This window comes from Anoplophora glabripennis, unplaced genomic scaffold (assembly GCF_000390285.2).
Source record: "Anoplophora glabripennis isolate ALB-LARVAE unplaced genomic scaffold, Agla_2.0 scaffold30, whole genome shotgun sequence".
Classification (NCBI taxonomy): domain Eukaryota; kingdom Metazoa; phylum Arthropoda; class Insecta; order Coleoptera; family Cerambycidae; genus Anoplophora; species Anoplophora glabripennis.
Window position 1 is genome coordinate 1231284 of NW_019416226.1, and position 11229 is coordinate 1242512.

Below are 11229 nucleotides of genomic sequence, written 5' to 3' on the forward strand. Positions count from 1 at the left end.
ATAAAAAGTTTATAATTCAACATATGCATACCATTAAAACATCTCAAGCTTTCAATAATATTTTTTTGTTTATTTTATTATAAGGGATGGTTTTTAAAGGTTGCAACTTTGTAATGAGTCGTAAGCTTTCTAATGAATAACAAAAGAAATGTAATATATTCTGAATGCACCAAAAGAATATTTAAAATTGTTAAAAACTTTTTTTCTATTTTTTTTTTTGCCATGGAAGGGTAGTTTTTAAGGATTTTTAAGGGTTGAAAAGTAATTAAATTTCGTAAATTATATTAAAAAACACGAAAGGAACTTTACCCAACATATTTGAACATGAATTGAATCTTTAAAAAACGTAAATCTGCTATTTTCGCATTTTTTTCGTACAAAGGTAGTTTTCTTCCCTAAATAGAAAAAACACACATCTAGACAATATAACTTTTGAAGTGGGAGGTCAGATGAGCTTGTATGCAAATTTTCAGGAAAATCCACGCTATCCGAAAAAATTGGGAGCTTTTACCTTATTTTCGCCTTCAGTAATTGGACTATACCCAAATTTTCAAAATTAAAATCGAAGTAGTCTCTGAAATATGTCTAATGTCTCGTCACCGTGGGACACTCTGTATTTTTAAATCATTTCTAGGTGTCATTTTGTTTTTCTTTTCTAGTTCTCATTGTAACAAAAACTTTAAAAATAATGGATAATTCACACTAAATTTAATATATGACAAATATTTGGTATTTCCAAAGAAAAATAAAGCTTCTATTAATTTCCAGAAAGATTGTAATTATTCCCTGTTTATCCTAGCTCAAAGATATACGCCACTGGCTTTCCAAACTTATTATTACTGCAAATACTTATATTTTCCATCAGTTACCCCGCCCGAGAAAACACGCTCGTATATCATAACACTTTATGGCATTTTAAGGAATTTCCCGGCTTTTAAATTATTCCGATCGGTTTGGTCGGCCGCCAAAGTTGCCCGAAATGCACACTATCCGCCCATCGCGAACTTTCCTAGTTTCTTCCCTCGGCCGAATTGAAACATTCCTAAGTGAAAAGTATTCAGGAGCCTCCCGCTTCACCTGACTCTACCTGGTCCCCCGGAAATTATCGTTCTCATAAATACGTGGGGGTCGTAAGACTTACGTGCCGGAAAGTTGCGACATTTAGGCCCGACTTCGCCGCCGTAATTTCCACGTTTCGTCCTCCGGCGCATAAATGGCACCGGCGCCGCGGCGCTATCCGTCCTTTGGGCGGATGTCTTCCGATTTAACTTTGGAAATATGGCGCGGTTGAGGGATACCTGGCCTACGGTTTAATTTATAGTCCCTTGGCGGGACTTACGCCCGTCCCTGCCACTCGTGTAATGTTTCCAAGAATAATAATTTCCCCAACAATTCTACGCCAGAAGGTCGCAGCAGCTTCCGGAAATTGATCTAAAAGTGTCACAATCCGTTATATTTGACACCTTTCAAGTAAGGTAGCCAAAAAAATAGTCGTCAATTTTAATAACAAACACAGTTCATGAATAGTTAGACTGGGTACATGTACCAATATGTATTTTGATGTCATCATGTCCATTATATATTGTAATAAATAACGTCAAATTAGCTTAGAAAAGCACACTTTGGGAAGGGTTATAATATATTTAAACCGATTTTTCTCGAAAACATATAACTTTTTCAATATAAAACAACATTACCATTTTTTGTTCATGTTTTTCCTCTAGCAAGCGGTCATAAGTTCTGTATTTAAAATAAAATTATACAGTTACAGGATTGTTTAAAATCACTAAACTTAACACATGACATTTGTACCGCTATGTGGATGATACGTTCATTGTTTGGCCACATGACCATTTGAACGGCCGTTATCCAAACATTTAGTTCATTAAAGATGAGAAGGTTAAAGAGGGACAATTGGCTTTCCTGGATGTCTCGGTAACTAGAAACCTGCGACAGCTGGTTCATGGTGTCTATAGGAAACCCATCCATACCGATAGATACCTGTAAGTGAATTCGAAGTATCATCCGGAATAAAAAAGGACTATCATCAACACATTCGTCAACACAGCTAGGACCGTATTGGACCCGGAGCATTTAGACTGAACTAAATGTGATGAACGTGTGATATACCACCACGCACGTCAGAAAGCATACGCAACGCCACCGGCGATACCACAAATGAATGTCAGAACACGCCCATCTTCCTACTGCGCAGGCATGGAATCGCACGTAGCGATCCCGGGGACGCGGTATATTGACATCATGGGCCACGTAAGCAGGACCTCCCACCCAAATCCCACATCGTAAATGGCTTCAGTCTCCGTGCATACATTTTAAGAGTCACCACTGAAGCGGCCGACAGTGAGAAACGGCGAAACGTTTGGAGGCAATGAATGTGACCAGTTACAGAGGCCAATACGGTACATCTCAAAATCTCCATGGTCTGAGGAGCTATTCCGTTGAAACTGTAGTATGGTGAAGAGAGTATTTAGGAAAACGAAAATGTATTATCTCGACATATGAATAAATAAAGGATGGCATTCTTGAGAGGAATTTCTACAGGATTAAAGAGACAAACAAGGCGTTAATAAATAATTACACATATAGGGCGCGAATTCTAATTTTTGGATAATGGTTTACATGGTTCGAATCTCGACAGATATGAAATTATCATGAAGATAACGAGAGTGGGGTAATTAAGAACGAGTTGCATCTATTTTGCCTCACAGTGAACCTGGTCCAGTGATTGCCATAGATAAAGCGCCTTACCATAGTCGAAGAATAGAAAAATTGCAACATTTACATGGAGAAAAGAAGAAACATTGAATGAAAAACATACTGAATATGAAGACGATAAAAAGTACAATTTTTAGCAACTGCACGAAAGAAAAAGCTAAATGACCATATTTCTCTTCATTTCTCAAATGGGAGCAGAAGGACCAAGCAACTATCATGACATAATTGAGTTCACGCGCACACATTTCAGACATTTTAGAACTCGACACAAAAGATTAACGTAGAACAAATTAATGTAAAACTTTACTCGCAAGGTTTTCATGAATTTATCCATTGTCTATATGTTTTAAAACAAGTTCGAGTTCATCGTTAAATATTAATTTTCCACAACTGAAAATTTTGTTTAATATCTCTTCGCTTTGAAATAAAACAATGTCTACTTCCTGCTAGTAAAATGTAAAATTTATAAAATGTACATCGCTAGATGAATAAATCAATATTGCGGTACAGGGTCTGACTAGGTATTTCAAATCCACACGTGTTCGGTACTCAATTTTTTATTCAATCTGTAAATAATTATGTTTTAGTGGGTCCTGTTAGGAATCACCTCGACTCCAATTGGATTTCTGTCGAATTTGGATGACCGTCAATCAAATCGGAGTTCCTATAATTGTTGTTACATATTATTGATGTAGAGTTTAGGATATGAAGATTTGAAATTTGTGATACGCGCACTAATAGAAATGTTTCTAAAGGCAATAAAATAATATTTTCAAAACATTGCTGTAAAACACTTAGAAATAGTTACTACAAAAAAACTGGAATTTTGTGATATTTGTTGCGTAATATGTAATAAACACTTTATTTTGCAAAACAAAAAGAAACAGTTCTTAGTAATCCACATAAAAAAAACGAATAGTTGCGCATTACAAATATAAAACGGAAAAAAAGTAGGTAGCACGAAACTAACGTAAAATATCTACAATCAATCAACTGTCAACAAACTGGCCCTGAGCATATGGAAAAACCTCGTCGATATATTAAATTCAATTTCAACTTTTCCCTTAAAAAAACATTTTTCGTGCCATTGTCTATATTCTTTTTGCCTAATGTAAAAGCAGAGCTCCCATTTTAAGATGATTATCAAAACAAGCACTCAATGTACTTTTCCATCGCGTATTCGAGCTAAAACAGGGTTTATTATAAAATGTATTGACAGGTACCTGCATTAAATTCTACATTAACGGCGACGGTAACAGAAAGAGAATAAAAGACCGACTTTTATTCTGTAGGGATGTTCTTTTTTTATGTATTAAATCTGATGCATAATTAAGATGTCTGTAATTATTTTATTTGTGACATTTTCAGTTATTCTGTCTATTTTATTGGGTTTTTCTGCCACACGGAAAAGAAAAAGAAAGAAAAAATAAGTCCTTACAACAAAAAAGATGAGTTAAGGGTTGATTTTAGAAATTCCATTCTTAGCAAATTGAAAAAAGTGTATTACTTTCCAAAGAAATGTTAAATAATGAAAAGTGTTTTAATTGGAAGACAAGTTTTTAAAAAAGACTGAACTATAAAGTCAAAGACTGAAAGTTAATTTATTTAAATTTGTTATTTATTTTTATATACAGAGTGTCCCATAATAAATTGTATATAGAGCAACAAGTGATTTTCAATGTGATTTAGACTAAATGCACTTTATCAAAGTAGTCCTGCAAATAAAAATAGAAACAATGAATACCGCTTTCAAAACTAGTTTATTGCAAACTTGTCATTTAATTGTCGAGTTTCTGCAGAGTTTTGACTCGGTAACTCGGTTACTATCAACTTTCGGACCAAGTTTGGCCAGATCACATTATTATGACGTCACAAATCATCTGTTAGTCTATGTCCAATTCATTATGGGACATCCTGTACAAAACATCCATAAATATATTTGTTATTTCTGATTATTTATTTCTTTTAATAAAGCATATGTTTGAAAAAAAGAAGTATATGCAGTATATACCGTACGCGCCTAAAGTATGGAATAAATTCAGTAAAAACGAAACAAATTTTTTTTGGGAAAAAATCCTCGAACAGGTCGATTTTTAATTTAAAAAATACATATTTTAGCGTAAAGGCGATTTTCAACCGTCATTTGTTTTCGAGTAATGACGNATACCGTACGCGCCTAAAGTATGGAATAAATTCAGTAAAAACGAAACAAATTTTTTTTGGGAAAAAATCCTCGAACAGGTCGATTTTTAATTTAAAAATACATATTTTAGCATAAAGGCGATCTTCAACCGTCATTTGTTTTCGAGTAATGACGTCATCGACATTTTTTTAAATAGCAACCCCCTATTTTTTTTCTTGATTCTGAAAAATCGTTTCATTGTCGATCCGACAGTATTAAAATGTTGCCATCTTACATAGAAAGTTTTAGAGTAAATGACGATTGAATGTTAGAAAACCCAAATCACTTAAAATAAGGCAAACACGTTATCAAATTTAGTTTTTCGAAATGCCTAAAGTTATTTATAGGTCACGTAAGTGTAAATCTTTACAAAGTGTCACTGTCATACCGACTTTCTAAGTATTGTAAGCGATATAAAAATTATTGTTGAATTTAAAGTATTATGGCACATTTAACTGTCACACAAAGAATTAAAATTATAATTCTTATCGGATGTGGGGGGTAAGACTAGAACGCAGCAGGAAGTTTGCGATTTATTTAATAAAAAACAACCAGATCGCCGTATCAGCCAATCAACAGTCAGTAAGATAGAATCTAAATAGAAAAACTGGCAATGTTGTAGATATTCCAAAAGCTGGACGTCCAAGCGTTAGTGAAGATCACAAACAGAACATTTTGATAAGTATGGTAGATAATCCTCATAATTAAACAATGAAGTTAGTCAGACCACACTACGTATCCTGAGGGAGGAAAAATATCATCCTTACAAAATTCAACTTGTGCAGAAACTCAATGAAAACGATCCCGACCGCCGTTTACACTTTTGTGAAATTATGATGGATTTATGTCGAGTAAATAGAGATTTACACCGGCAAATACTTTTTTCAGACGATGCCACGTTTTGTCTCAATGGTACAATGAACCGTCAAACTTGCAGGTATTGGAGTCGGGAAAATCCTCATTGGATGGCAGAGACACATACCCAACACCCACAGAAATTACATGTGTGGACTGGAATAGTTGACAACAATAGTAGGGCCTTTCTTCTTTGAAGGAACCCTTACAGGAGAAAGATATTTAGTTTTTACAAAATGATCATGTTCAAGCGCTTGCAGTAATTTTTCCTAACGATAATGACCCTGATATTCCTGATGACACCATATGGTTTCAGCAAGCACCTTCGCACTATGCGCGCGCCCTGTTCGAGATTTTCTGGACAATTGTTTTCCTAGGAGGTAGATCGGCAGACGAGGACCGATAGAATGGCCCGCGAGATCCCCAGATCTTACACCCCTGGACTATTTCTTATGGGGCTACTTAAAGTCCAAAGTGTACGTTAATAGACCACATAATTTAGAAGAACTCCAAAATTGTATTATAGATGAAATACACAATTACCCCAGAAATAATTCAAAATTTGCAAGAATAATTTCTACACAGACTTGCGTATTGTCAAGAAGTCGGTGTGAGGTAATCCGAACAAATAATTTAGGTAGAAAACTTAATGAATTGTATTTGCTTGAAATAGGAATGTTTATTTTTTTAATGAATAAAATTTACGTTTTCTAAAATTCAATCGTCATTTACTCGAAAACTTTCCTATGTAAGATGGCAACATTTTAATACTGTCGGATCGACAATGAAACGATCTTTCAGAATCTAGAAAAAAAATAAGGGGTTGCTATTTAAAAAATATGTCGATGACGCCATTACTCGAAAACAAATGACGGTTGAAAATCGCCTTTTATGCTAATATATATATTTTTTAAATTAAAAACCGACCTGTTCGAGGATTTTTCCCAAACAAAATTTGTTTCGTTTTTACTGAATTTATTCCGTACTTTAGGCGCGTACGGTATATCTACAATTATTATTGATTTGAATGAAATAAATCAAATGCCGACTTCCGAGCGCTTGCGCGGGGGCAAATTCTCACGTGCTTATAAAAATATTAAATATTTCTGGTTTTAATTTATAAAACTAAGGATGATTGCGTAATGCATATTAAATGAAAATTTACATTATAGGCAGGCAGCCATTGGAGCCGAATCGGCCTTCCGGAAAGCTCGCATTTCCTCTGCCGGCCAGCGTATTTCCAGCAAACAATTTTTTGCCCACATTAAAACGGAACGACCTCCCAGAAGCAAATAAATTATTAATTCGCTCTGGATGCCAGGAACATTCCCACTCCGGTCCACATTCTCAACTTCTTGCAGCCCTGTTAGGCCCGAGCAATTATCCCAATAGCCCAAGCCAAACACCGCCTTCCTTCCGTGGACGCGCTGCACTAGAAATGGGTTTTGGGATCGTTTCGCAAATGTGCTAAGCACTTGTCGGAATAAATGCAAACTTGAGACATTTATTGCAGAACATTTTTATAATAATGTCGATTTTTTAAAGATTCTCTTAATCATTTTTACTTTAATTACCCTATATTTTTATTTACGCATTAGCTTTTTATCTGTATTAATTAACTTTAATGAATCATTAATTTTCTCTCCGAAAAAGTTTTATTTTAAAGTCTGAAAGTGTTTGCGAAAAATGTTGATTAAATTTTGTCAATTTATACTTTGTTTCGAATAGAAAGGAAGAAAAACGCATTAAAATTGAATAAAACACATTGCTTTTTGAAAAAGGTGTGATTAAATTTTATAGAAAAATCTATTCTGACGCAATGTCTCAAAAACAAAAGATAATTGGCTATCTAATCTACTCACGATGTATTCTACCTTATAATACTCTTACTACTAACACAATAATACCTGGTTTCAAATCTTACTTTTCTTTCTCCATACTATTTCAAAGCAGACTATAACCTGTTACTTTATTCCAAAATAACGTACCATAAATAACACAGAACCACAAAAAAAATTAGTGGAGTGTTCCTTGAACCAGACCAAGTGGATTACTTATATGTTTTTTGGGTCGCTGAAACCAAATCCGAAACCTGTTTTGCCCCACCACGTCAGCAACCTCAAAAAACAGCTTGAAACTATGAAACCCAATAATATCAACGCTTAAACCATATAACCCTATACTTTCATAACTCGATAACCTTGAGATGGATAACCTGTAACTGTAAAACCCATAACCTGAAAATCTATAACCTCAAAACTCATAAATCTCAAATCCCAATAAACTGCAAACACAAAATGAGCAAAAATAAAAACAAAAAACTTGCAAGCTAAACTCAAATTTCAATCTGGGTGAGTTTTAACTTCATAATTCTACACCTCCATCACTTCATAATTTCATAATCCATAAACTCCATAACCCTGAAGTGCAACATAAGAAAATTGCAATATAACTCCGAATCATGTACAATGTAATAGCATAACTCCACATCCCCATAACTCCGTACAACCTAATACCTGAAAACTCCATAATCCCAAAAGTCCATAATCTTATACCCCAAAACTCTACAATCCTATAACCCAGAAATTTCCACTGCGTGGAGGTGCCCTGGATGCCGGCACACGGTAAAACTGTCACTCAGAACTCAAGTCTTAGGTGCAAGTACATTTACTATTGTATTTTAGGGTTGTAGAGTCATGAGGTTATAGGGTTACAAGTTTAAAGGTGATGGAGTTATAGAGATGTGGTGTCGTGAAGTTTTAACTATCCACCTCAAAGTATTTTTTTGTCGCATGTAGGGTTATGAGGTTTTGGATTACTGGGGTTATAGGCCGGTGGGGTTATAGGGTTATGGGACTTCAGACTTATGGGGTGTATGGGGTTTATGGTTATGAAGTGATGGATGTATAGGATTATAAAGTTAAAGTTAAGTTAAAGATTTTGAGGTTTCAGTTTTACGTGTAACTCTTTTTTTGTTCATTTTATGTTTGCAGTTTATTGGGAATTGAAATTTATGAGTTTTGAGGTTATATATTTTCAGGTTATGAGTTTTAGAGTTATAAGTTATCGATCTCAAGGTTATTGAGTGAAGAAAATATAGGGTTATATAGTTTAAGGGTTGATATTGTTGGGTTTCATAGTTTCAAGCTGTTTTTTGAGGTTAGAAAAAAACGTTGACGTGATGGGGCAGAACAGGTTTCGGATTCGGTTTCAGCGACCCAAAAAACATGTAATCCATATGGCCTGGTTCAAGAAACCCCCGACTCATTTTTTTCGTGGTGTAATTACAATAGTTGTTTTCAATACGTTACTTTCAGTTGCAGGAAATAAAAATAAATAAAAGGGTATAAATACAAAATTCTGGCGGAAAGATGTCCCTAAATCCAGCCTCTTCAAAGGCATACAAATGATAATACTCGTATAATAAAATAGAATAAGATCACGTTTCCTGTATAAACTGGGTTGATACATTTGTTACAATTTAGTTTAATCTGCTATTGGCTATGATGTCCATATTATGTTGCAATATGTAATAGGCAATGATCAAATAACTTTAATGTCCTTAAAACCCTAACATCAAGAGTATGTATTAATTTGTTGCACTTTGTTGCCTCATTTAAATCGTTTATAAAAATCAGACAAAGCAGTGGCTCACGATTTGAGCCTTGAAGCACACCTGGCAAATAGATCCGGTGGTGATTTGAAACCGTCGATTTCAACAAACAGCTGACGGTCAATCAGATATACCTAAGCGAATAATATTTTGCAATGAAAGAATATTATAGACGTCACAAACTGACAGCTAACTTATTAATTTGTTGCAGCAAACATGCGAGACGACACCCGAATTTCGACCCCTCCGTGCTGAGGCAGCGCAGGGCCCCCAACAGGGCTTTTTCCATCAACTCCAGCGACGGTACACCCTCGGACGTACTCTCGGACTCGATGCCCAGTCCGTAACTGCTGAATGTCTAATTTAAGGGGCGAGTGTTGCTGCTGTCGCTGAGATGAGGGTCGTTTGTGAGGCGAAAGATGGCCGGCGAGAAAACTACGGCAGACTTGGAACCGTTTCCCTGGTCAATTTAAAAAATCTCAGATCTATAATTTTTTTTAAGTCACTTACTTTTTTAAAATGATAAGATCAAAAAGGCTTATTTAAAATGTTAATCAGAACGTTGTCGATTTCAATTATTTTAAACATTTCGACAGAGCAGGACTACTTTTAAAAATAAGGTAATTATATTTCTCTCTGTTGATGTGAGTCACGTGTCAGTTAGACTGGAAATAATTTGTATAATTCGAACGAATTATGTTTGTTTTCTTTAATCAATAAAAAAAAATGTAATACACCCATTCAAATATAAAAATTTTACAAGTAACCAGAACTCTTAATTTCACTGGGCAAGTCCATGATATTTAAACTTGGTGGATAGTCACTTCAAAAAAGAATCGTTAAAAGAAGTTAGAAATATTTTTTTCTCATTTATACTCACCTTCAAATCCGAAAGCTGAATAAAATTTTATTTGAGAATCTATTAGATCAGATCAGAATCTTTCAAGAAGCACAAAAGTCTATAAAATATGCCGAAGTCATTGGAAACTTCAGAGAAATTTACACAAATTATTTAGCCTCGTACCCCTATCTAAAAAAAATGTTGCGCAATATTTCGATACTTCCAACATCATCGAAAAGTCTCACCCTTGGTTATATACTTGTGCCTAACACTTAAATTAAATCTGACCCATTCCCAACTAATATTTAAGCCCTCTCTGGGTTTTATCCGGGGTAAAGCGAACGTATAACAAAAAAGGTTTATTAAAGGCGCTCCAACGTTCGAGGAGCCAGTAAATATGTGTAGGAGCGCCCTCTCTGGTAAATTTCCCTTTGAAAATCACCTTCCGCTTGGGCGGGACCCGGTTTATATCAATTTTATACGTCGATATCTTGCACGGATAGACACACAAATTATTTACGGTGGATAAGTGCACCCGTAACATTACAACAAGTGCCGCAAAGGTGTAACGCCTCCGCGGTTTTCACAGGAATAAAGGAATAAATACATACCGCACCGCCAATATACCACCTGGATTACAAAGCCTCAACGATTTGCGCGTGATGTCACTTTACTGGTGGCGTAATGTGTCACTTGATAAAGCAAGTTCCTTGTTCGATGGGAGTTGTCAGTTGAAGCACAGCTTTTTATCGCATCTCGTTGACGTTTTTCTCGTGAAAAACGAACAAACATATAAGTAAGAATATTTAAAATTGCATTTTATGATAAAATTAACCTTGTAATAGTTGCAGAAATTATTAAAATGAGCTAACAACAATGCGCGCTTGGACTACCGTCATTTACCATCACAACTGGTTCAACCACTGGTCGTGACGTCACTAGGCGTTGACGCGTTAGTTGTCAGGCCTTGTGTTACCTGACAATATCCATTTATCGACGCTT

At 35.2% G+C, this 11229-nt stretch overlaps 1 protein-coding gene across 1 annotated transcript in view; it reads left to right on the forward strand.

The window, feature by feature from the left end:
* LOC108913167 (Krueppel-like factor 9) overlaps positions 1-9916 on the forward strand; it is a 527739-nt gene extending 517823 nt beyond the window's left edge. The window contains exon 3 of the mRNA XM_018718657.2: positions 9598-9916. Within this exon, the coding sequence (XP_018574173.1) occupies positions 9598-9733 (136 nt within the window). The 3' untranslated portion in view covers positions 9734-9916. The remainder of the gene's footprint in view (positions 1-9597) is intronic.
* Positions 9917-11229: the final 1313 nt, after the last annotated feature.